Source organism: Jaculus jaculus, chromosome 1 (assembly GCF_020740685.1).
Source record: "Jaculus jaculus isolate mJacJac1 chromosome 1, mJacJac1.mat.Y.cur, whole genome shotgun sequence".
Taxonomy (NCBI): Eukaryota; Metazoa; Chordata; class Mammalia; order Rodentia; family Dipodidae; genus Jaculus; species Jaculus jaculus.
In genome coordinates this window covers 43,424,846-43,452,181 of record NC_059102.1, presented here as the reverse complement: position 1 = coordinate 43,452,181, position 27,336 = coordinate 43,424,846, and the positions used below count along the sequence as shown (strand labels likewise).

General features: G+C 41.9%; 1 protein-coding gene across 2 annotated transcripts in view; it reads left to right on the top strand.

The window, feature by feature from the left end:
• The window catches only part of Marchf5 (membrane associated ring-CH-type finger 5), a 41,815-nt gene extending 28,798 nt beyond the window's left edge, over nucleotides 1–13,017 (top strand). Inside the window, exons 3-6 of one of the 2 annotated variants that reach the window (XM_045142111.1) lie at nucleotides 6,142–6,272; nucleotides 10,860–11,043; nucleotides 11,170–11,286; nucleotides 12,259–13,017. In XM_045142111.1, coding sequence (XP_044998046.1) covers nucleotides 6,142–6,272; nucleotides 10,860–11,043; nucleotides 11,170–11,286; nucleotides 12,259–12,296 — 470 coding nt within the window. In that variant the 3' untranslated portion in view covers nucleotides 12,297–13,017. Of the gene's footprint in view, nucleotides 1–6,141; nucleotides 6,273–10,859; nucleotides 11,044–11,169; nucleotides 11,337–12,258 lie in introns of both variants that reach the window. The other variant, XM_045142110.1, reaches the window with a different exon arrangement.
• The last annotated feature ends 14,319 nt before the right edge of the window (nucleotides 13,018–27,336 follow it).

Here is a 27,336-nt window from a genome sequence, read left to right as displayed (position 1 = left end):
TGTACCAGGGCCTCCAGCCGCCGCAAACAAACTCCAGATACATGTGCCACCTTGTGCATCTGGCTTACTGGGTCCCGAGGGAATTGACCCTGGGTCCTTCGGCTTTGCAGGTAAGTGCCTTAATCACTAAGCTATCTCTCCAGCACCTTCAGCTCACTTTTTGTTGTCTCATACTAGCCCAGGCTGGACTGGAATTCACTTAGTCCCAGGCTGGCCTGGAACTCAAAGCAGTCCTCCTACCTCTGCCTCCAAAGTACTGAGACTAAAAACGTGCGCCACTACACACATGGTTTTCTCAGCTCACTCTGTGTGTGTGTGTGTGTGTGTGTGTGTGTGTGTGTGTGTGTGTGTGTGTGTTAATTTTATTTGAGAGAGAGAAAGAGGCAGAGAGAGTGAATGGACGCTCCAGGGGTTCCAGCCACAGCAAACAAACTCCAGATGCATGCTCTTCCTTGTGCATCTGGCTTATATGGGTCCTGGAGAATCGGACTGGGATCCTTTGGCTTGGCAGGCAAGTGTCTTAACTGCTAAGCCAGCTCTCCAGCCCTCAGCTCACCTTTTAATGTCACTTAATCTAAATGCAAAAACTTGAATTTACTAGAATATTAGGATATAGTGTCTTTTATAATTTTTTTTTTTTTTTTGAGGTAGGGTTTCACTCTAGTCCTGGCTGAATTCACTATGTAGTCTCAAGTAGCCTCAAACTCATGGTGATCCTCCTACCTCTGCCTCCTGAGTGCTGGGATTAAAGGTGTGCACCACCATGCCCAGCTAAATCTTTTTTAGTTGTATGAGAAAATTCATAAGACTTCCTGTTATACTAGTTTCTCTAGTGCCCTTTAAATTATTAGAATTATAAAAAATTTTTTTTTTCAGAGTTCCATATTATTTGTTTAATGCTGTTGAAAACATACATGACAAAGATCATCAAGGTATTAAAAATTCAATACTAAGGGAATGGGGAGATGACTCACTAAAGTGCTTGTTGAACAAATGTGAGGACCTGAGTTCTGATCTTCAGCACCCATGTAAATGTTGGACAGGCATTTCAGCCTCCCTGTAATTTTAGCACTTAGAAAGTGCAGATAGGATTCCCTGGGCAAGCCAGTTAGCGAGAGAGCCTATTTCAATAAAGCAAAAGACCTATCTCAATAAATTGGAGAGCATTCAAAAGTAAATAAGTAAAAACTAAGTTGGCCAGGCCTTTAATCCCAGCACTCGGGAGCCTGAGGTAAGTGTATCATCATGAGTTGAGGCCACCCTGAGACTACATAGTGAATTACAGGTCAGTCTGAGCAGGAGACCCTACCTCAGGAAAAATAAGTTGGAAAGTGTTGCAGTCTGGTTCACATTGCTGGCAGAAATCGCCCAGCCAAGAGCAGCTTGTGGGAAAAGGTTTATTTTGGTTTACAGTCTTGAGGGGTATGAGCAGAGGGAGGACATCACCCCCTGGCCAACATAAGGTGGACAACAGCTACAGGGGATTGTGCCAAACACTGACAAGGGGATGCTGACTATAATAACCATAAGCCTGCCCCCAACAATATACTGCCTCCAGGAGGTGTTAATTGCCAAATTTCTATCAGCTGGGAACCTAGCATTCAGAACACTTGAGTTCATGAGGGACATCTGAATCAAACCAGCATAGAGAGCAATCAAGGAAGACCCCAATATCTGACCCTCCCGCGCACATGCACGTACACACAACATACAAAAAAATCCAGTAATGACAGCTAAGGATGTAACTCAGTGATAGATTACTTAGTCAGAATGCACAAAGCCCTTGATTCAATCATGCTGAAAAACAAGACCCATAATGCCTTTTAAAAATATTTAAGCTTTTATGCCCGTAGTCACTTGTGCATTACGTATTTATTCAAGCTTTTCCTTTTCTGTTAGCCGAGATCCTCCTACCTCTGCCTCCCGGGTGCTGGGGTTGAAGGCGTGCGCCACCACGCCCGGCCCAGTTTCTAGGAATTTATATCACCTTCCTATATTGGTAGGTAGTTCCAATTACTGTAAGTACCTCAAGAGAGAATTCAATACATACTTGAGAATCAATGAGAACTTGAAATACACCAATAAATAAAACCAAAGGTCATTTTCCCTTTGAAGCCTATGTTTTAGTTCAGGATTCAGCAAGCTTTTTAAAATATTTATTTATTTACTTGACAGAGAAGAGTGGGGGGGGGAGAATGGGTGCACCAGGGCCTCTAGCCACTGCAAACGAACTTCAGCCGTGTGTGCCCCTTTGTGCATCTGGCTAACATGGGTCCTGGGGAATCTAACCTGGGTCCTTTGGCTTTGCAGGCAGATGCCTTAACTGCTAAGTTATCTCTCCAGCCCAGCAAGCTTTTTCTTTAAAGAACCATATAGTATATATTTTAGACGTTGCATCTGGCCCTTTTTCAGTAAATCTGTATTTATGGAAAAAGCTGAATTCATTTAGTCCATAGGGCATAGTTTTCAAACCCTTGTCCTAGAATGTGAAAATAAATTTCATAAGTGTGATGGGTGATAAGTGTTTTAGGAAAAAGAAATAGAGCAACGTCATCAAGTTGGAAGTGTGGTATGGTAAGGATTGGCAGTAAGCCTCATGAAGGTAAGAAGGAACCAGCAAGGCTGGAGAGATGGCTTAGCGGATAAGTGCTTGCCTGTGAAGCCTAAGGACCCAGGTTCGAGGCTCCATTCCCCAGGACCCACATTAGCCAGATGCACAAGGGGGCGCACACGTCTGGAGTTTGTTTGCAATGGCTGGAGGCCCTGGCGCGCCCATTCTTTCTCTCTGCCTGTTTCTCTCTGTGTCGCTCTCAAATAAATAAATTAATTTTTAGAAAAAGAAGGACCCAGCAAAGCAAATGAAAATGAGTTATAGTAAAGCAGGAAAGTTAGAAATGGGGCTGGAAAGAAAACAGGCCCTGTGGTTAAGAGCTCTTCTTGTACAGCCTAAGGGCTGGAGGAGTCCTGAGTAACCGCTAGAGTTTGATCCCAGGACTCTCATAAACAACTGGAGGTGGCTACTTGCATCTGTATCCCCAGTCCTATGGGGCCACAGAACCTGAGAACCACTGGAGCTTTCAAAAAAATAAATAAGCCAGCCATGGTGGTGCACGCCTTTAATCCCAGCACTCGGGAGGCAAAGGCAGGAGGATCGCCATGAGTTCAAGGCCACCCTGAGACTACACAGTGAATTCCAGGTCAGCCTGGGCTAGAATGAAACCCTACCTCAAAAAACCAAAAAAAATAAATTAATAATAAAGGCAAGCCCCAGGATCAGTAGACTAGTGCAAATAAGAATGGGTGGGAGAGGGCTGGAGAGATGGCTTAGCGGTTAAGCGCTTGCCTGTGAAGCCTAAGGACCCCGGTTCGAGGCTCGGCTCCCCAGGTCCCACGTTAGCCAGATGCACAAGGAGGCGCACGCGTCTGGAGTTCGTTTGCAGAGGCTGGAAGCCCTGGCGCGCCCATTCTCTCTCTCTCCCTCTATCTGTCTTTCTCTCTGTGTCTGTTGCTCTCAAATAAATAAATAAAAAGTTTAAAAAAAAAAAAAAAGGATGGATGGGAGAGTGATGAAGTGGAACACCCAGAAATTCTGCACCAGCCACCATTGGGGAGCGTATCCCATCACAGGTTAGCACATACGTTGTCACATGGGCACATACATGTCATACACAACACACGTGAAAAAAATGTGAAAGATGGTGATTTCCTGGAAATTAATGACAAAGCCTATATTGGGAAGAAAAGATGTCAGGTATGATTGATAGGCCAAATAAAAGATAGACTGAGACCAGACCATTGAATTTACATATGTGGAGGTTGTTAGTGACACCCTTGAACAGTTTGGGTAGAGTAAGTTCATGAGAGAATTCTTTGGAGGATTATTTTTTTTCTTGAAATAGATAAATTGGACAAGAAACATTTGCTTAAGAAGGAAGAAATGCCATGTTTTTCTGGTAAAAAATAAGCAACTTAGGAGAAAATGATATAGAATGAGTGGAGCAAATTTCCAGAGCTGTGACTTTAAATTGGTGAGGGGATAAGATCTAGTTTGCAAGTGAAATGATTGACTTCAGATAAGCAGAATGCTTATAGATGGGTGCTTGTGCTAGAGAGTCTGTAGATGTTGTTTTGTGACTTCAATTTTCTGATGAAATAATTATCAGCAACAAATACGAAAACTGAAATGCAAAGGTGTGTGTGTGTGTATACACTCCTGGTCTTAGAGCCCGCATTTGAGGAATCTTTAGTATCACTAAGAATAATTTTGTTGTGTCTTTTGAGGATTTGAATAGATTGTGTATGTTGATAATCAAATCCTGTAGTAAGAGATTTTGGTACACACAATGTCTGTCGCTTAGCACCTAGTATCATGTAAAACACTCAGATATTACTTAGTAAAGGTATAGAGTCAGCAGGTACTAAATTAGGTTTCCTTTATTTCCTTCAGCTCAAAAGATAGCTTACCATTGTTTTAAATATTTTCATTTAGAATTGGACAATTATAAGTGTGCTGTGTTTAAATCACAAGTCTCTCAGCATCTCCCCAATATTCTTTATTTCTCAATGTAGTCTTTCTTTACAGTGACCAGTGATAACACTGGTTCCAGCTGGCAATAGGGAGTTTTGATCAGGGCTTCATAAAGTGTTTTGTTCTTAGATATTTAATTATCAGTAAATTACTGTGTTACTATCTTTGTACAATGAAGACAATTGCTTTTATGTATAACTTTTTTAGATTATATGCCCCTCAAAAGTGATAGTCCATACATTTCTTTTAAAAACATCTAAAATAATAGTGTTGTAGAGGCTGTTCATCAAGCACTACAATTATTAAATCAGCAGGTTATATATACCTTTGTTTAAAAATTGCATGTCAAAAATAAATAAAAATTACATGTCATGCTTGGCATGGTGGTGCATGTCTTTAATCCCAGCACTCAGGAGGCAGAAGTAGGAGGATCGCCATGAGTTTGAGGCCACCTGAGACTACATAGTGAATTCCAGGTCAGCCTGGGATAGCTAGTGTGGGACCCTACCTGGAAAAAAAATTACATATCAGGCAGGGCGTGATGGTGCATGCCTTTGATCCTAGCGTTCTGGAGGAAGAGGTAGGAGAGTTGCAGTGATTTCAAGGCCATCCTGGGGCTTCAGAGTAAGTTCTAGGTTAGCCTGGGTTAGAGTGAGACCCTGCCTCCAGAAAATCATAAAATTAGATGCTCAGTTCTTTGGCCTAACTTTGAACAAACCTGAGACTCCCATTTTCTGGAAAATTCTAGAACTAAATTAAATTGAACTCAATGGCAATTAGTAGAATACCTCCAAAATACTAAGCATATAATAGCATAATTAACATGTTCATATGCTAGAATGCCATAAAAACTAGCATAATTATAAATAGCTTGTCAGAGGGCTGGAGAGATGGCTTAGCAGTTAAGCGCATGCCTGAGAAGCCTGAGGACCCCAGTTCAAGGCTCAATTCTCCAGGACCCACATTAGCCAGATGCTCAAGGAGGCACACACATCTGGAGTTTGTTTGCAGTGGTTTGAGGTCCTGGTGGGTCCATTCTCTCTCTATCTGCCTCTTTCAAATAAATAAATAAAAATAAACAAAAAAGTTTGTCAGAGAATAATATTCAACTTAATAATGGCATATTTGAAATCAAAGTAAAATAAATTATCTTGTGTAGCTACAAAAAATAGCTTTGATTACCTTTATACATTGTACCAAGATACAATAAGTGAAGTCAGATGTTATATTCTTACTAGAGACTGCAGAATTTAATGGTTGCCAGGAACTGTTTGAAAAGAACAAACTAAATAGCCCTTTCACTCTGCGGTAACAGTATGGTTAAGAGATGGAAGCAAGAGAACTATTTCCTTTGTAAAAGCAGCTGTATTTTGAAGCCTAGTCATAATAAGTTCAATAATAAAGGCAAGTCTGAATGGGCCTATTTCCTAGAATTTAGTTATTTATGCAAATGACTGAGAAATTATAAACTACCAAATCTGAGTTCCCATCAGGCTTACAACTATTTAAAACATCAGAATATCCAACTTGATAGTACTTTAGACTTATAGGAAATACTGAGCAAGTCATTTTAAAATACCTTGTATTGAAATTTTGTTTTCTTTATGTTGTAGGTCCAGTTGTTTATGTCTTGGATCTTGCAGATAGACTGATCTCAAAAGCTTGTCCATTTGCTGCAGCAGGAATAATGGTTGGATCTATCTATTGGACAGCTGTGACTTATGGAGCAGTGACAGTGATGCAGGTTCACTATTTCATTCTATCCAGTGATGCTTTTGATGTGCAGATACATTAAATATTGTTGAGATTTTTTCGTTTGTTTTGTGTTTTGAAGTAGGGTCTCACTCTAGCCCAGGCTGACCTGGAATTCACTATGTAGTCTCAGGGTGGCCTTGAACTCATGACAATCCTCCTACCTCTGTCTCCCAAGTGCTGGGGCTAAACACATGCACCACTACGCCTGGCTGAGAATTTTTAGATAAGTAATAATAACATCTTGGCTTAAAAGTAAGAAATTTGGGCTGGGAAGATGGCTCCGTAGTTAAGTGCACCCTCTTCACCAAGCATGATGAAACTACCCTATTTCAACTGGTCATGGCCATGCGTGCATGTAACCCCAGGCCCACAAAGGGGAGCAGAGACCAAGAAACCACCTGGGCTCATGAAAAACATTGGTATTAGAAAGAGACTCTCGCCCAAAATGAGAATAGTTGGAAGAGTTATGGAGCAGGGGCTGTTTTATTCTTGTCACTGCAAGTATGCACCCTCACTGCAGGCAGATGAGTGGGGGCACTGTAAGGGAACACACACACACAGAGAAGTAGAGAAAAAGAATAAATTATTAAAAGTTGCCTAGTGAAAAATTTTTGTATTCTTGTCCTGCATTTGCCCAGGTTACCCCTTACCTTCCTGGATAGCCACTGTTGTTAATTTCATATATATGAAACTGACTTTATGTATATACAACCAAAAAAATTTCAGCATGTTTCCCAAAAGGAAACAAAGCGTCAACCTATTTTTTTTTTCAGTGAATCTTGATCTTTTCCACATGCCTATACAGAAATCTGCATAGCATTCTGTGTTAGGACTGATAACAGTTTACTAACCAGTCTTTAATGCTTTGAGACAGGGCCTCACTATTTGCCCTCAAGGAGTATAATATAAGACAATGTGTACATGAATAAATTACTAGAGAACAGTTGTACAATTGTAAATAATTGTAAAATATATAATACTGCATAAACATTTTAACTCAGAGGGTATGTTCACTTGAAGCTATGAGAAAAGTCTTGAGCTGGTAGGTAAAGTGGAAGAAATACCTCAGTAAGGAAACAGGCATTATAGTACATATGTATATCTGTTAAGTAGTTAGAAATCACCTTCACATGCGCCACTCCCCTGAAAAGACCATTTCAGAAATGAGAGTGATTAGCTGCAACAACAGATAGGTACTGTTGTGTGATTTGAGTATTTTAAGTATGTAATAATTTGTTTCAAATGTCTATGTCAGCAAAGTTTTCATAGTTAGAAATCCTATGAGCCATAGATTGAAAGTCAGAAGCAAGACCATGTATCACTGCTGTTACTTATCATTGTTCTGGATATTCTATCCAGCACCTTTGTTTGTTTTGAATTTTATTTCTGTACAACACCTTTAGAGCAATATCTGGGTATGTTTGATAGGGAATGTGCCCACTATCCACCCTGTCTCTCTTTTCCTCCCACTAAAACCTCTCTTCTTCCTCTTGGATCCCCATTATGGTTTCATGTTTTACTTACTCGCTTGCTTATTTATTTAGACCCACAGATTTAAATTAGGGTCACTTGCATAGCCATGGGGAGGAAGTTATTTACTGGAGAATGGAACCCACCACTGGCCATACCAATAAAGGACATGACCTCTTTCCCAGTAATCATCAATTTCCACTATTTATTCTGAGAGGAATTGAGGTATCTTGGACCCTTCTTTCATCTTTGGTGAAATATTGACTGGTTTAATCAGGTTCAGAAAACCACATCTGCTATGAATTCAGTACAGTAGCAGACTTGATGTATTCAAAAGACAACATTTTGCATCCTCCTGCTCATATATTTTTTCCACTCCTTTTTCGCTAGGTTTCCCGTGGTTTAGAGGTCATGTTTAAGGCTCATCACAAGCTAGTTGCTAATTCTTGGTCTCTTTGCAGCTATGCATCTCTGACTTCACCTTGACCATTTGCGTGAACAAACTAATGTGTTCCAGGCTGCAAGCAGTGCCATTCTATAGAAACAAACACAGATATGTTGAAGGCAGTTTGACATGCAGTTTGATTAGCATAACCATAGTAATGGGCTCCCCTCTATACCCTGATTTCCTAGCCACAGACTTCTGTCCAGGTTTACAATAGCAGACATAAGTTCTTTCTTACGGAGTGGGCCTCAAATTCAATCAGAGAGCAGTTGGTTACTCCCATAATTCTCATATCACTGTTGCTATAATGGACGGTATCTTGCCTTGCAGGTCAGTTGCGACATATATAGGGATCATGGCTACGTAGGATTGTTGTTGTCTTTTCTCCCCCAACAACTTCTGCGCCTCTGGCACAAAGAAAGCTAGGTGGTAAGGAGGAAGCTTCCAGCCCAGTTCCAGCTTTTTTTTAGGAGGCGGGGTTACATAGGGGACTGTAGAACACATGAGACCCAAAAGTATAGGGTAGGAAGAGGAGAAGAGAAAGGTTTAAACAGGGATTATTGGTGGAAAGGGAATGAAGAAGGGATGGAAGTGCTAAGAAGACACACCAAAACTAAGGAAATGTTCCCTTTAGAAACCTACTACTTGATAAACCAACTTAAAATACAATTTGAAAAACTGTTTAGCCGGGCATGGTGGCGCACACCTTTAATCCCAGCACTCAGGAGGCAGAGGTAGGAGAATTGCTGTGAGTTCCAAGCCACCCTGAGACTACATAGTGAATTCCAGGTCAGCCTGAGCTAGAGTGAAACCCTACCTCGAAAAACAAAAACAAAAAACTGTTTAAACAGAGGTATCTCAGAAACCTTAGGGAGTGAATAGCTAATTCCAGTGCCAGGGATGAGATCCCTCCCATGGAGTTGTTGGTTAGAGAGACCACAGAGGTTCATCAGACAATACAAGCTATTGCCTTTATTGTTATTATTTATCTATTTGTTAAGGAGGGGGAAGACATTAGCAGGGCCTCTTGCCACTGCCAACGAACTCCAGATGCATGCGCCATTTTGTGCATCTGACTTTACATGGATACTAGGGAATTAAATCTGGATCAAGCAAATGTATTTAGCTGCTGGGCCCAGGATTTGCTTTTTTTTTTTTTTCTTTCTTTCTTTCTTTTTTAAATATTTTATTTATTTGTTTGAGAGAGAAAGAGGCAGGGAGAAAGAGAATGGGTGCTCCAGGGCCTCAAGCCACTGCAAACCAACTCCAGACGCATGCGCCCCCTTGTGCATCTGGTTTATGTGGGCCCTGGGGAGTTGAACCCAGGTTCTTAGGCCTCTCAGGCAAGTGCCTTAACTGCTAAGCCATTTTCCCAGCTCTTTTTTGTTGTTGCTGTTGTTGTTGTTGTTGTTTCACCTAGTCCAGGCTGACCTGGAATTCACCATGTAGTCTCACAGTGGCCTCAAACTCATTGCGATCCTCCTACCACTGCCTCTCTAGTGCTGGGATTAAAGGTGTGTGCCACCACACCTGGCCCTTCTTTCTTTTTTTAAGTAAATTTCATATATTTATGAGAGAGTGAGAGAAAGAGGCAGATAAAGAGGGAAAAAAATGGGTGCCCAGGGGCCTCTATCCACTGCAAATAAACTCCAGATGCATGTACCGCCTTGTGCATCTGGCTTTTCGTGGGTGCTAGGGAATTGAAATCAGGTCTTTAGGCTTTTTAGGCAAGTGCCTTAACCACTGAGCCATCTGTCCAGCCCAAGATTTGCTCTTATCAAAAAAATGTATTTATTTATTTGAGAGAGGGAGACACACAGAGAGAGAAACAGAAAGAATAGGAGCTAGGGCTTCCAGCCACTGCAAACAAACTCCAGACAAATGCACCACCTTGTGCATCTGGCTTATGTGGGTCCTGGGGAATCAAACCTGGGTCCTTTGGCTTTACAGGCAAGCCCCTTAACTGCTAAGCCATCCCTCCAGCCCTAGGATTTGCTTTTTAACACTTGTACCTACCTCCCTTTTGTTCTAGGACAATTCTGGAGTTCAAGTAAATCACATTAAACCACATCGCTCTTCCTCCTTCCTTTCCACCACTTCCATTCCTTCTTCCCTTCCCTCCTTATTATGTTGCTCGGGCTGATCTTGAACTGCCAGGTAACTAAGACTTACAGACATGTGACACCATACCCAGCTTACACTTCTTAACACTGAGCTAATTACACCCAGTTGTGTTTAGAGGCCGTGCCCATGGTTGACTAGACTCACCTTCTAGAAGTAAAGCCTTGGAACACAGAAAGCTTCTAGAAGACATATAGATCCTAGAATTATAACCCAGTCCCACAGTCCACTCTAACAAATTCAGTAAAAGGAATGGAAGTAAAAAAAATGCCTGTCCTTTCACCTCCATTACAGTATAATCAGTCATTTTTAGTTGTTTTATTCCTATGTAACCTGAAGTAGCTTGGAAATTTTGGGTTTTACTCTTGGATAATGATATTTCTTATAAACAAACAAGGACTAATAGCCTTCTAGCTTGTTTATTAAGATTATGATTCTATATTTAGAAATTAAGCATCTCCTACAAAGTAAACTGAGCTCAAGTACACACCACTTCATTAGATAAGGAAGTAATTCTAGCAAATGCTGTCTGCTCCACAGGTTGTTGGACATAAAGAAGGGCTGGATGTTATGGAGAGAGCTGATCCTTTGTTCCTCTTAATTGGACTCCCTACTATTCCTGTCATGCTAATATTAGGCAAAATGATTCGTTGGGAGGACTATGTACTTAGACTATGGCGCAAATACTCAAATAAGCTACAAATTTTGAACAGTATATTTCCAGGTAAGGCCTTGTTGTAGCTGTAAAGTGCATGTCTAATAGACCATAACAAGCTTTTAAAGAAATGTTTAAAGATCTTTTTTAGCTATTCCTGGGAATTAGCACTAACACTGTGTTTTCTCCCTCTAGGGATTGGTTGTCCTGTTCCTCGAATTCCAGCAGAAGCTAACCCTTTAGCAGACCATGTCTCTGCTACCCGAATTTTGTGTGGAGCCCTTGTCTTTCCTACTATTGCGACAATAGTTGGTAAACTTATGTTCAGTAGTGTTAACTCTAATTTACAAAGGACAATCTTGGTAAGATGGCTTTAATATTGCTTGTTTCAAGTGGCATACAGAGAATGAACTGTATTTGTTCCTAAAAGGGAGACTTTCTGTAGATAACTCTGTTTGTGGTTGCTGTGCCTTCACGATCCCACTGTCATCCACCAATGTGAGGGAAATAAATAGGGCAAGTCACATTGTTGCATCTCTGGTCTTCTGGACATAGTTTGTGGGTCATGTCACTTCTGGAATATGAATGGCACATTGTACCCTTCGCTTTTTTTTTTTTTTTTTTTTTTTTTTAATCACTCTTGCTAGCTGTAGTGTAGTAAAAAGCTTCTGCAGGGCTGGAGAGGTGGTTTAGTGGTTAAGCACTTGCCTGTGAAGCCTAAGGACCCCGGTTCGAGGCTCGGTTCCCCAGGTCCCACGTTAGCCAGATGCACAAGGGGGCGCACGCGTCTGGAGTTCGTTTGCAGAGGCTGGAAGCCCTGGCGTGCCCATTCTCTCTCTCTCCCTCTATCTGTCTTTCTCTCTGTGTCTGTCGCTCTCAAATAAATAAATAAATAAAAATTAAAAAAAAAAAGCTTCTGCAGTAGGGTCAGACTGTCTGGTTCAAATCCTAACACAGATAAATACTGGAGTTGGGAGTGTAGCTCATTGGTTGAGCACTTGCATAGCATGGGCAAGGGCCTTAATCCCAGCACTACAGTCAGTGGATTTCAAGAGAATATTGGCACAGAGAAAGCCGTGTTGTTTACTGTCATTCCCACTTCCCCCTCTAGTGGCAATCTTCACACAGTACTCTGACATTCTCTTTATCAGAAGGGATGTAAAGCTAACTGGAAGGTTCCTCAGATGACTTTTAGTATCAAACCCTATATCTTTTGTGGACCTATTAAGAGAACTTCTGAAGTTCTTTTTATTGTTTCTCTTAACCTTCATTTTCATTTTTTAGGGTGGAATTGCTTTTGTTGCCATAAAAGGAGCATTTAAGGTTTACTTCAAACAGCAGCAATATTTACGTCAAGCACATCGCAAAATCCTAAATTATCCAGAGCAAGAAGAAGCATAAAAGTGACTTCTGGCTGTCCTGCAGGCCTCTCATCCTGAGTCGTCGTGTTGTCTTGGTTCCATCATTATTGCACTAGTGGAGACTTGTGATAAGCTACTGCTCCTGTATTTTTAAGAAATAGAATAAAATATATAGGGCCAAGGAAATCCTTTCAGTAATCACAGAATTTAAGGATGCAGTTTGGTTCATTGGTTCACATGTACTTCTTTTACAGCAGTCTCCTGTATACTATCTCAGCATGGTAAACAAGGGTTTGTTCATACTTTTCCAGACAAAAATGTAAAGATCAAACTGTATAAATATTATAAAATGAACATGATGTTTTATTCTAAACCTCTTTTGTACATGTTCACGTTCAGTGTTTTCTTAGAAACAGCAACTCAGTGAAGGTACTATGAGGATTTTTCTCATTGGCATACTTTAATTACATGCTAAACAGTAGCGTATGTTAATATGAGGAAATGTAAATTAGTTATGAATAAATAAACCAAAAATGTATGTAAACATTCAAGTGATTATCTGAACAAATGAGATTTTGTTGCCTTTTCCTTAACCCATGTGACATCCTCCAAAATATGTAGGGCAAAAGTTCCTAGGGCTTCCAGGTCACTTTTTCACTATTAAAATTTTATTTATACAATGTTGACATTTCATAATTCATAGTGTAATTTTGACTGGTGTAGGGGTGCGTGTGTGTGTGTATGTGTGTAAGAGGTGTGTAAAAGAACAGGGTTAGTAAAGAGAAATATCAGGTCCTTTGATCTCTGGAATAGTTTTTAAATCCATATTTTAGAAATTGGAGCTGCCAGTTTATAGTAGTTTGAGTAGAGAACAATTTGCAAGAAAAGGAAAAAAAAAGAAAAATATCAATGAAATTACTTTCTTTTGTTGGTCCAGTTTCTCCACTTGTCACTCACCTCCCATGTGTCAGGCACTGTGCAGGGTGCTAGGGCTACAGAGGTGAAGACACACTCGGCCCCAGCTCTTAAAGAGTTCAGTCTCATCTTACTAGAGAGCCAATAGTGAGTAAGCCTTGTGAAAACTGGAGCTCTCTGTATGGTCAGTGAGATAATTATGAACACATCTTAAATGAATGGTGAGGTACTTTGTTTTTTTAAATAGAAAATCAATACTATTTTTAAGGTTTTATTTTATTTTTTTGAGACAGACTTTTTAGTCCAGGCTGACCTCAAACTCCCTAAATAGCCAAGGACAACCTAGATACCATGTGATCTTCTGTCTGCACTTCGAGTGCTAGGATCATAAGCATTTGCCACAGTGCCAGGTTTTATGCAGTACTTCAGATCAGACCCAGGCCTTTGTGTGTGCTTGTACTACACCAGCTGAGCTACATCCCCTGCCCTGATTTTAGATTTTAGTTATAGTGATAGGGCTAGTACCTTAACAAGTTTTATATCCATTTTTCAGAAGCAATTACTTGTTATTTCCAATAGTGGCCATTTTAAAGTTCAGCAATCTGAATGCTCTTTCAGGTTTTTTTTATTCATTAGTTTAAATGAAATTTTCAATCCGGGCATGATGGTGCATACCATCCCAGCACTCAGGAGGCAGAAGTAAGAGGATCTCTATGAGTTTGAGGCCACCCTAAGACTACATAGTGAATTTCAGGTCAGCATGGGCTACAGCGAGACCCTATCTCAAAAAAAGAAAAGAAAGGCTTTCTTTAAAGTTATAATTTTCTTTTCTGGTTTTTTAAGGTAGGGTCTTGCTGTAGCCCAGGCTAACCTGAAATTCACTACTTAGTCGATTTTAGGGTAGCCTCAAACTCACAGATCCTCCTACCTGTGCCTCCCGAGTGCTGGGGTGAAAGGCGTGTGTCACACCGGGCCTATTTTTTGTTCACAATATGTAATGCATGATAATAGTAAATGTTTCCCTTTGCTGAGAAGTAGCCACTTCTCTTTAGGAATGTAGCACATATAGATTGAGCTATGTTAGATTGTAATACCTCATGTTAATTGTAGTAGAGACTACTGTCTTTCTGTAGTAAGAATGTTTCAGTTCTGGGTTATTGTGTTTATGTGAATGGCTGTTGAACGTTAAAGTTGTCATTATTTGGAGAGAAAGGGAAGATTTGACTGAGTGGGCTTTATCAAGAACACTGCAAGATGGGCATGGTGGCTCATACCTATAATCCCAGCTCTTGGGAGGCTGAGGTAGGAAGATCACTGTTTGAGGCCAAACTGGGCTATAGAGTGAGTTTCAGGTCAGATTGGGTTAGAGTGAAACCCTACCTCAGAATAAATAACACTGCTATTCTGAAGGGGAAATATGAACTCTATGATTGTATATAATAGTAATTTAGTATGTAGCTGTAGTTACAAAATATATTGGCTTCTTTTAATTTCCAATATGAAAAGATACATTAGACATTTCCTGCATCATTTTGTTCAGTAGAACAACTTTCAGGCATCCTTTATTAAAGTTGTGCAAGCTTGGATCCTCATGTACTACTCTAATGACTAAGCTGGGGAGTAACTGCTTGGATTAACTGGGATCAAGGGAAACAACCCTGACCCTTGCAGGCAGGTAGGGATTTCTAGGGCTATGGGGCCTGAACTCCCAAGTGCCTGGGGGCCAGAGTGACTTCTAGCCCTGCAACTGAACACTTAATCAAGAGCCTTAGCTCCAGAAATCACCTGTGCCAGTCTTTCCAGGAAGGTGGTCTGCCCCACAATAAAGCAGCAGGAGACCATGGGCAGACTTAAAGTTGTATGGACCCAGATTCAGACCCTCATACAGCTTTTAATAACTAGAACCTTGGCCAAGTGACTTCTCAGCCACAGTTCTTTTGGTCTCTGAAATGCAAGTAGTACTTACAAGACAATTCCTAGGATTAACTGAGAAATTAAAGGACCACAGACACTTGCTCAAAATAGCCCCTAACGGGTAGTAGTTGTTTCTTACTTGCCATCATCTGCACTCTGGCACAAGGGAATAAGGAGGTCAAAGAGGCAATGGAGGACAAGAAGATGATGTAAACTTTAGGGATGTATGAGTATATTTTATGTTTTCCAGTTTATTTCATATTGTTTTTCTGTTACTTCTAGAAACTTTACTGTTTTAAATATTTTATAAAACTTAATGATGGTTGGTAGAATTTATTTATTATAGAAGTTAACTTATCTCCATTTAAGTGGCTGAAAATATTGTTCATCATTACATGATTATCAAATGACTGTGAAAAATATATAAGTAAACTCAGTGACTTATACAGTCACTACCTTGCTAATTCTGCTGTAATTTTTTTTAACATTTTGTTTTTAATATAGAAGACTATCTCAATACTGGCTGGATTAGGTTGAATAAAAAAATTTTATGTTCTCTAGGTGTACTTTGTTGAATAAATCCCCAAATCCATTAATTCTCTCCTATGATGTAATTTTTTGTTTTGTTTTTCAAGGCAGGGATTCACTCTGGCCCAGGCTGACCTACAATTCACTATGCAGTCTTCTTCCTACCTCAGCCTCCCAAGTACTGACATTAAAAGCATGTGCCACCACACCCAGCTTAATGATGTAACTTTTAAAGTCACAGTTACCAAGATTCTAGTGAGATTAGAATCTAAAGTTTTTAAACCTTCAGAAGAATTTGTTTCAATTTTATTATCATGTTACCCTAAGTCCATGTATTCTCTAAAATGTATCCCTTGTCCACCTCAGGGCCCCTCGGACTTAGTGTTTAAGTAGGCAGCCTACAAGACCTTCAAGAATAGTCAAGTGAGGGCTGGAGAGATGGCCCAATGGTTAACGTGCTTGCCAGCAGAGACCCAGGTTCAATTCCCCAGAATCCATGTAAAGCCAGATGCACAAGGTAGTGCATTCATCTGCTAGAGGCCCTAGCTAGCCCATTATTCTCCCCCCCCCCCCATACACCCTCTGCCAGCCATGGTGGCTCACGCCTTTAATCCCAGCACTCTGGAGGCTGAGGTAGGAGGATCTCAGTGAGTTCAAGGTCAGCCTGAGACTACAGAGTCAATTCCAGGTCAGCCTGGGCCAGAGTGAGACCCTATTTTGAAAAAACAAACAGAAGGAAAGAGGAGACATGATGAAAAGCTCCTTCCCAGGAGAAGGCAAGAGGGCATAAAAGCCCTGCCTGACCCTCTTCTACTTTGATGGTGTTTTCACCATCCATGTCAAAATGAGCTCTGTTGTGGAGGTAGCAACAGCCCCTGTGAACTCAAATAACAGCCACATCGTGTCTGAGAGATAGTGTCCCAAAACACTCCTCCCCATCCTTTGGCTCTTACATTCCACCCCTCCCTCTTCCATAATTTTCCGTGAACTTGGAGTGTGATAAAGATGTCTTACTTAGACCTCAGCAAGCCTTCCCTTATTCTCAGCACTTTGGTGAGTTTCGAGTCTCCCCAGTACTTAAAGGGCAATTTGATGGGCACAACTATTATCCATTTAGTCAAACAGTAGTAGCTTCCCCACAAGGGCCTATGACCACCTCAGCCTTAGGCTTTTGACTCAGTTTTGCATTCCAGGCATGAATTCTCTTTCATGGAACAGATCTCAGATCCAACCAGAGAACAGTTGGTTATCCACTATTGCACCCATGGGCACCTCCTGGCTGACTGGTTGGTTGTGTAGGTATCCACACTTGGGTAAGTCTATTGACAAACTTTCTCACCCAACACCCTGCATTGCTCTTTCCAGCACTATTGACAGCCAGGAGGAAGGAGGCTTCCAGTTCAGCTCCAGCTTCATTTCTCAATGTCCTATATTGCATAAGTTATCTATAGGGTCTTGCCATCTAGTTCTGGTGGGCAACCAAGAGCTTTGGCAATAACCTGCATTGTTTTGGAGGTCTCCCTAAACAGCAACTCATTGGGAGTTATCCCATCTCTGCCTGACACTGATGATGCCTTGTAAAACCTTTTAATTTTTCCTTTTAAATTTTTGTTTCAAGGTCTCGCTCTAGCCTAGACTGGCCTCAAGTTTATGGCGATCCTCCTACCTCCGTTTTCTGAATGCTGAGATTATAGCCATTCAGTCACAATGACCAGCTACTAGTTAATAACCTTTCTGAATTTTTGGCTATTTTTAATTTTTATTGTTTTGGATTTTCAAAATAGGGTCTCTTTCTAACCCAGGCTGACCTGGAATTCACTATGTACTCTCAGGCTGACCTCAAACTCAGCAACCCTCCTAATTCAGCCTCCCAAGTGTTGGAATGCACCCAGCTTTATTTATTTATTTGAAAGCAGAGAGCGATAAGAGAGGCAGGCAGAGAATGGGTGTACCAGGGCCTCCAGCAGCAAACTCGAGATGCATGTGCCTCTGTATATCTGGCTTTACGTGGTGTTGCAGTCAGGTTTGCATTGCTGGCAGAAAATACCCAACCAAGTGCAGCTTGTGGGAAAAATGGGTGAATTTTGGCTTGCAGACTCAAGGGGAAGCTCCATGATAGCAGGGGAAATGATGGCATGAGCAGAAGGTGGACAATAGCAACAGGAGAGTGCCAAACACTGGCAAGAGCAAACTGGTTATAACACTCATAAGCCTGCCCCCAGCAATACTCTGCCTCCAGGCTTTAACTCCTAAACCGCCGTCAGCTGGGGACATGGCATTCAGAACACCTAAGTTTATGGGGGACACCTGAATCAAAGCACCACACATGGGTACTGGAGAATCCAACTTAGGTCATTGGGCTTTGCAGGCAAGCGCCTTAGTCTCTGAGCCATCTCTCCAGCCCCTTAGCTGGTTTTTCTTGGGCTGGTGGTGAGGTGTGTGGGATGCTAGGGATCAAACCCAGGACTTCAGACATGCCAGGTAAGTGCGTACCATGGATCTGCAACCCCAGGACTAAAACAGCTGTGTTGGGTTTGTTTCTGTTTGAGACACAGTTTTATTTTATATCCCACACTGGTCTCCAATTTATGGGAAGCCTTTGCTTCCTGCTTGCTGTGGTTACAGGTGTGCACTACCATGCTTGGCTCTAAAGCAGTTTAAAAATTTATTCCGCACTGTGGGGAAGGGGTAATACACCAGGGTGTCTTGCTATTATTGCAAGACACATATGTCACTGTTTTTTAAATCTGGCTTTCTGTGGATACTAGGGAATTTAACCTGGGCCAGCAGACTTTGTAAGCAAGTGCTTTTAACCACTGAGCCATCTCCCCAGGCCCTATATAAAGCAATTTCTAAAACATAAAACCACTTTGTGTCCCATAACTTAATTATGGAAGATAAAACATGAATCAGAAAGTTTGTTGATGAGCATTGACCTGTCTCTTCACAATGTCAGTTTCTCATCTCTTAACACCTGGGACCAGCATGAGCAGCAGATATCACTAGTTCACTGCATGCACCTTAAGAGCACTGCCAGCATTGTTGCTGCCCTTGTTCCACCAGAGAAATCAACATTCCTTGGTCTTTGGAAGCTCATAGACTGAGTGAGGGTTGTGATTTGGGGCATGCTATAACGGACAGGCTCAGTGTTCACCATCTAGGAGGGACTATGCACTGGAGAAATCCCACCTTGTCATTTTCACTTTAGTCAGCCACTTCACACCCAGTTAGGGCTTAATGAACAATAGCAGTCAGGCCTTCTATTTCAGCCTGTGAAAATGTTTCCACCTCGAAACCATTAGAGTGCATACCTCCCCTCAGGAGGGTCATATGACTACTAATGTCAGATGGGAACACAAAGGATTTTTTTTAACTAAGATAAACTTAAAAGCACTATTACTATCAAAGGGGAAACTGACTATGACCATTTCCTTTGTCTCCATCATTGGCAGAATCCTGGGCACTGGATACCAGTTTGTGTACTTTCAAATTTTCAAAGCTATCCATGCTATGGATCTTCAATATGACCTCTGCCAGATGACATAAATAAAGTCACTTTTTAAAAATGAGCTGGGATTGACAGAAGAGTGCTCAGCACTGCAATATCTCTATCACACCTTCCAAGGCTCAGGGTCCATTGTGGAAGAGGTGGTGGAAAGAATGTAAGACCCAACCATGATGAAAACAAATGACCATAAATGCTGGTGAGGATGTGGTAAAAGAGGAACCTTCTACACTGTTGGTGGGAATGCAATCTGGTCCAACCATTGTGGAAATCAGTGTGGAGGCTCCTGAGAGCGAAAAATAGATCTACCATATGACCCAGCTATAGCACTCCTACGCATGTACCCTAAGGACTCATCTCACTACCTAGAGGTACTTGCTCAACCATGTTTATTGCCACTCTATTCACAATAGCTGGGAAATGGAACCAGCCTAGATGTCCCTCAACTGATGAGTGGATAATGAAGATATGGCACATTTATACAATGGTGTTCTACTCAGCAATAAAGAAAAATGAAGTTTGGAGGAAAATGAACGGATCTGGAAAGGATTATAATAAGTGAGGTAACTGAGGCCTAGAAAACCAAACATCACATGTTCTCTCTCATGTGAATCCTAGCTACAGATGACTGGACTTCTGTGTGAGTAGAAAGAAAACTTAGCAGAGGCCAGTAATCTAGAAAGGAGATATAAAGGGAAGAGGAAGGGAGGGAGGGGGGTACTTAATAGGATGGTATTGTATATGTGTAAGTAGAAAAGATTAATGGGGGTGGAAAGGCCTAAGTGAAGTCAAGGGAAGAGATTGAATAAAGGAAAGGTGGGAGGAGGGCTAATCAAAATCTAAAAGGCTAAATAAATCATATGGAAACCTACTTTTTTGGACAATGGAACACTGAGGAGCCATAGATTATTACCAGAAAATTTTCAGTGCCAGGGATGGGATACCTTCCAGTGAGTTGTTGGCCAGGGAGGTCCCTGATGCCTCCAAAACATTACAGGCCATTGCCAAGGCCCTTGGTTTCCCACCAGGAATAGATGGCAAGACCCTATTGCTGAAGATTGCACATACTTGGGCTGCAAGGTCACCAAGAAATCCTTCTGGAACTGAGCTGAAAACCTCCTCCATTAGACCAGCTGACAGAAAGCTGGAAGTAATTCTGTATGCAGTTCAATGGGAGAAAGAGAAATCACTAGTGAAGATACTCAACAGTGGACACTGCAAGCCTTATATTTGGCCAATCAGGCCAAATGAGCCAATAGGTGCAATAGTGGCACATCTGTCATGGTGGAAACCAACTGCCCTCCAATTGGACTAGAGGCCCACTCTGTGGGAGGGAATATATCCCCAATACTGAAAACCTACAACAGGAGTCATGAGCCCTAGGGGTGTAGCGTCTTCTGGTATCTGGCTAAATGTATATACTATGCTCACTAAAATGCCCAGTAAGTACTTCTCTTAATGTCCATACCCATATATTAATGCTACTCTCACTTTTGGTAGAGAATCTTCTCTTTTCAGATGGCAGTGACTTTGGGATGACTCAGAAGGCACCACAGTGCTGAGAAGAAGTGACAGAGGGGTGCTAAGCACTGAAATATCTCTATCACACCTTTTAAGGCTCAGGGTCCATTGCAGAAGAGGTGGCAGAAAGAATGTAAGAGCCAATGAAAGGGTAGGACTCCTTGCAACGTGCTCCTCCAGACACAAAATGGCGTGGATGTCCATGACCTCACAGTGCCTGATACTACCTACACAAGACCATCATCATAGGAGAAAAGATGATGACATCAAAATAAAAGAAATTGATTGGGAGGGGGAAGAGTATGATAGAGCGGGGAGAGGGAGGTAATTACTGTGGGTTATTGTCTATAATTATGGAAGTTGTCAATTAAAAAAAAAATTTTTAATGGGCCATGGAGATGGCTCAGTGATTAAGAGCACTCATTGCTTAGCATGAAGGCCTCTCCACCAGAAACTACCAAGTTTAACTCCATAGAACCCATGTAAAAAGGTGGGCGTTGTCACGCACCTTTGTAACTCCAAGTGGAGAGGTGTAGAGACCAGAAAATCATTCTCCTCTGGCCTCCATATGCAGGCCACATGAGTACACATCTCTGTCCACATACACCACTCATCACATCACATCACACACACACTGTACACAAACACACACACACGTAAGCTTGGGAACTGGGGAGATGGCTCTGTCAGTAAACACCAGAGAAATAAAAGGCCCTGGAGTTCTAGTCCCCAGCACCCAGACAAATGCCAGGTGGGTGTGGCAGTTTGCCTGTAATCTCAGTGTTTGGGAGATGGAGACAGGGCTCCCGTTGGCCAGCCAGATAGCTAGACTAACTAAGCAGGTGAGCTCTGGTTTTAAGTGAGACACCTTGCCTCAGTAAATAAGATGGACATACATCAAGGAAGACATCTGACATGAACCTCTGTGCTCCACCTGCACCACCCACATGAATGTGTACACATGAAAAAGTCATCTTTTTGTACATTGAAATACACATACAAAATTACACAGGAGGATCATAGCAGCACTATTCATGAGAGCCAAAGTGTGGGAGCAGCATAAATGCCCATCAGCTGGTGCACTGATAACAAAACTGTCAGACTCAAACAATGAGACTCTTTTGAGCACTCAAAAATGAGTGAAGTACACATGCTACAATGAATGAGTCTTGAAAATAGGCTGGGCTGGAGAGACAGTTTGGTGGTTAAATGTGCTTGCTTTCAAAGCCTGATGGCCTGGCTTCAATTCCCCAGTACCCATGTAAAGCCAGATGCACAATGTGGCTCATGCATCTGTAGGGTTTTTTGTTGTTGTTGTTGTTTTTTGTTTTGTTTTGTTTTGTTTTTTTGTGAGGTAGGGTCTTACTCTAGCCCAATTCACTGACCAGGAATTCATTGTGTAGTCTCAGGGTAGCCTTGAACTCATGGCAATCCTCCTACCTCTACCTCCCAAGTGCTAGAATTAAACTCAGTAGACACCCTAGTTCCAGGCTGGCCTCAAACCCACAGTGATCCACCTACCTCTGTCTCCTGAGTGCTGGGATTATTTATTTATATGAAAGAGACAAACACAGAGAGAGAGGCAGATAGAGAGACAGAGAGAATGGGCGTGCCAAGGCCTCCAGCCACTGCGAACGAACTCCAGATGCATGCACCCCCTTGTGCATCTGGCTAACGTGGGTCCTGGAGAATCAAGCCTCGAACCGGGGTCCTTAGGCTTCACAGGCAAGCGCTTAACCGCTAAGCCATCTCTCCAGCCCACGCCCAGCTTTTAAAAAATATTTTTACCAATTTATTTACTCAAGATAGAGACAAAGAGAAAGAGGGAGAAAGAGAGAGGCCTCTTACCACTGCCACTGCAACACTGCAAAAGAAGTCGATTCTGGATGTGGTGGCTCACAACTTTAATCCCAGCACTTGGGAGGCAAAGGTAGGAGGATCGCCATGAGTTCGAGGCCACCCTGAGAATACAGAGTGAATTCCAGGTCAGCCTGTCCTAGAGTGAGACCCGACCTCGAAAAAACAAAACAAACAAAAACACTACTAATCAGAGGCTGGAGGTGTGGATCAGTTGTAGAGTGTTTGCCTAGCTCATGTGAAGCCCTGGGTTTGAACCCCAGCACTGCATAAAATCAGATATGGTGGCACATTACTCGCAAGCTCAGCATTCAGGAGGTAGAGGCAAAAGGATAAGAAGCTTGAGGTCATCCTCACCTATGTAACTAGTTCAAGGCCAGCATGGAATATAAGAAGCCCTATCTCAAAAATGTAAAAAGTAAAAATAAAAAGCACTAGTTGTACACTAATAAGAATATGAGGGATTTTGTTTGTTTGTTTTGGTTTGGTTTTAGTTTTTCAAGGTAGGGTCTCACTCTAGCCCAGGCTGATCTGGAATTTACTATGTAGACTCAAGATGCCCTTGAACTCACAAACTCATAGCAATCTTCCTACTTCTGCCTCTGGTGTGCTGGGATTAAAGGCATGCACCACCATACCCAGCAGAGAATGATTTATTTATTTATTGAGTGTGTTAATTATTTTCATTTATTTATTTGAGAGCAACAGGGAGAGAGAGAGAGGCAGGTAGAGAGAGAATGGGCATGCCAGGGTGTCAAGCCACTGCAAACAAACTACAGATACATGCACCACCTTATGCATCTGGCTTACGTGGGTCCTGGGGAATACAAACCTCGAACCGGGTCCTTAGGCTTCACAGGCAAGCGTTAACTGCTAAGCCATCTCTCCAGCCCTGTTTTTGAGTTGTTGTTTTCTTTTTTACAGACCAATATCCTTTAGGAATATAGATGTAAATGTTCTAAACAAAATACTAACAACCAAATCCAGCAACATAGAAAATGGTTTATTAGCATAGACAAATGGGATTATTCCAGGAATGCAGGGTTGGTTCAATATACAAAAATTCATCAATGTAATACAACATGTCAATAGAGTAAAGGACAAAAATTACATGACAACCTTAATAGATACAGAAGCATTTGACAAAACCCAATAACCTTTAAAAAAAAAAAAAAAACCAACAAAGTAAAAATAGATAGGAATTTCCTCAACTTGAAGCATCTATAAAAAAAACCCACAGCTAACATCACACTTGATGGAAAAAGACTGAATGCTTTCCCCCTAATGTTTTTGAGTTTTTTTAAGAATATTTTAATTTATTTATTTGAGAGATACAGTGAGACAGAGCCAAACAGAAAGAGAGACAAAGAGCGAGAGGGAGAGTATGGGCATGCCAGAGTTTCCTGCCACTGCAAACAAACTCCAGACCCATGACCCCCTCTGTGCATCTGGCTTTATGTGGGGCCTAGGGCATTAAACCTGGGACATCAGGCTTTGCAAGCAAGCACCTTTGACCATTGAGCCTTCTCTCCAGACCAGGTTTTTTGTTGTTATTGTTTTCTTTTCTTTTCTTTTCTTTTTTCTTTTCTTTTGAGGCAGGGTCTCACTCTAACTCAGTCTGACCTGGAATTCACTATATTCACTATGTAGTCTCAGGGTAACCTTGAATTCATGGTGATCCTTCTACCTCTGTCTCCTGAGTGCTGAGATTAAAGGCTTGTGCCACCATGCCCAGTTTTTTGTTTTGTTTGTTTGTTTGTTTGTTTGTTTTTGTTTGTTTGTTTTGAGGTAGGGTTTCACTCTAGCCCAGGCTGACCTGGCATTCACTATGTAGTCTCAGGGTTGCCTCGAACTCACAGTGATCCTCCTACTTCAGCCTCCCAAGTGCTGGTATTAAAGTTGTGTGCCACCACACCCAGCTCATAGACTGGCCTTTTAAAAAAAAATTATTCATTGAGAGAAAGAGAAAGAGGAAGAAGCAGATAGAGAGAGAGAGAGAAGGAGGATGGGCACGCCAGGGCCTTCAGCCACTGCAAACAAACTCCAGACACATGAGCCGCCATGTACATCTGGCTTACATGGGTACTGGGGAATCGAACCTAGGTCCTTTGGCTTTGCAGGCAAGTGCCTTAACTGATAAGCCATCTCTCCAGCCCTTGCCTTTTTATTTTTATGTGAGAGAGCAAGAAAGAGAGAGAGCCAAGGCCTCCAGCCACTGCAATTGAACTCCAGATGTGTGCATCCCCTTGTGTGTACATGCAACCTTAAGCATTTGCGTCACTTTCTGCATCTGGCTTACATGAGACCTGAAGAGTCGAACCTGAGTCCTTAGGCTTCGCAAGCCAGCACCTTAACTGCTAAGCCATCTCTCCAACCCCTGGGTGTTTGAATAGTAAAATTTTATTAGCATGTAATTTTACAGAATAATAAAATTCATTGGTGCATTTTCATACATCCACAAAATATGCTTTGATCATTTTCACCCATTATGTTTCTTGTTCCTCTTACCCCTGGTCCCTTTCCTCTTTTCAAATAATTTCTTTGCTTTGATAGTTTGTTAAATCTAGATTCTACATATGAGAGAAAACATGTTATTTGTCATTGTTTATTTCACTTAACATAATTCCAGTTTTATCCACCACCCCTGATTTAATGCCAAGTTGAAGATCAAATCCAAGACTTCATGCATTTGATTTGCTGAGCTAAAATTTTCATTTGTTTTTTTTCATTCTTTTCTTTTATATTTTATTTTTATTTATTTATGAGAGAGAGTATGCATGTGCCAGAGCTTCCAGGCACTGCAAATGAACTCTAGATGCATGTACCACCTTCTGCAGCCATCTTACATGGGTACTGGCTCCTTAGCTTTAGAGGCAAGAGCCTTAACCACTAACCAATCTCTCCAGCCCCAAATATCTGTTTGTTTGTTTGTTTGTTTGTTTGTTTATGGGGGGGAGATAATGGACACACCAGGGCCTCTAGCCACTGCAAGTGAACTCCAGATGTATGCTATACCATGTGCATCTGGGCTTACATGAGTTCTGCAGAATTGAATTTGTTCTTAGGCTTTGCAGGCAAGAGCTTTAACAGCTAAGCCATCTGTCCAGCTCTTTCTTTCTTTCTTTCTTTCTTTCTTTCTTTCTTTCTTTCTTTCTTTCTTTCTTTTTTTTTTTGTGTGTATATGTGCAGATGCCAGAGGAGAATGTCAGATGGCCTCCTCTATCACTGTTCATATCATAGGGTCTTGTTCTAGCTCAGGCTGATCTGGAATTCACTATGTAGTCTCAGAGTAGTGTTGAACTCCTGGCGATCCTTCTACCTCTGCCTCCTGAGTGCTGGGATTAAAGGCGTGTGCCACCACGCCCGGCCTTTCACATTGTTTTATTGAGATGGATTCTCTCACTAAACCCAGAGCTACTGTTCTCAGCCATACTGACCAGTGAGCCCCAGAGAGTCTCCTGTCTCTGCTCTGCACAGACTGGGCTTATAGGCATGCGTGGGCCTTCTTAGCTTTTTTTTATTTCATTAACTGTGTTCTTCATTGCTAGTAATTCTGACTGGTTTTTCTTTATTATTTCTATTTCTCTATTTATGTCTTGTATTGCCTTCTTTATTTCATTAAATTGGTGTCCTGCCTCTTCTTTGATTCCTTTGATTTCCTCTTTGATTTCCTCTTTGATTTCTTCTTTGATTGTTTTCATGTGTTTTTTGACCTCTTTGAACATATTTATAATTATTCTTTTGAACTCTTTCTCAGGCATTTCCTCTAACTCTTTCTCACTGGAGGACATTTCTGATGCATTAATACTTTTAGGTGGATTTATATCGTCTTGCTTTTTAGTGTTTCTTGTGTTAAAATGTATATATTTTTGCATCTTGGATTAAGTTAATGCTTGGATTTTCTAGCTAGCTGTGTATTCTTAGCTGTATCAATTGATTTGATGTAATATATTTTCAGGGTAGGACCTTAAGGTATTAGGTGTGGCTCTTAAGACTCTCAGAGTATCTACAAAGATGTTCTTAGGGGTTGAGTTTCCCTGCTATAGGAGTATTCAAGCAGGCTGAGTGGAATAATATACTGGTAGATTCTAAAATTTAACTAAACACTGTACCCATTCCATCAAAAACAGCCCCGAGTATGTATGCAAGAGTAGTTATTATAATGACCAGATCCTCTATCAACAAAGAGGTTTAGATTTCTGGTCTGTTGAGGTATCCAAGTCAGCTTGTGACCAAGTGAGACCCTTCCCTGGTGCAATCCCAGTTACCTTGGGTGATTGTGGTCTCAGTCAAGTTGCTGCCTGGGTCGTCGGGCTGCTGTTCTGATTTCTGGAGCTGGGCACTTGCTTTTCCTACGGGGCAAACTGAGTCGCTGCTGCCGCCTCTGCAGCTGTTGTAGCTGCCACCCCCGGAGCCCCCACTGCTGCTGAAGCTGCCGTTGCCGTGTCCACCGCTGCTGCTCACCCCGAAGCCGCTGCTGCGGGATCTGCCACCGCTGCCGCTCCTGGGTCCGCTGCTGCTGGGGCCACTGGTACCGGTGCTGGAGCCGCTGAAGTTGCTGTCGAATTCTGCTCCTGCTTGGGTCCCGCCATCAGCCCAAGTTGGCGTGGCCGGGTCCCGGGCCGCTGCTGTGTTCGCTGGAGCTGGGTTCAGGCGGCGGGGGAGGGGAGGGAGCCACGGCTGCTCTGGTTGTATCGCTTCTCCACGTGTGCTTTTACCTCGCGGTCTGCTCCTCCCTCCGTTGCTCGCTGCCGTTCTCCC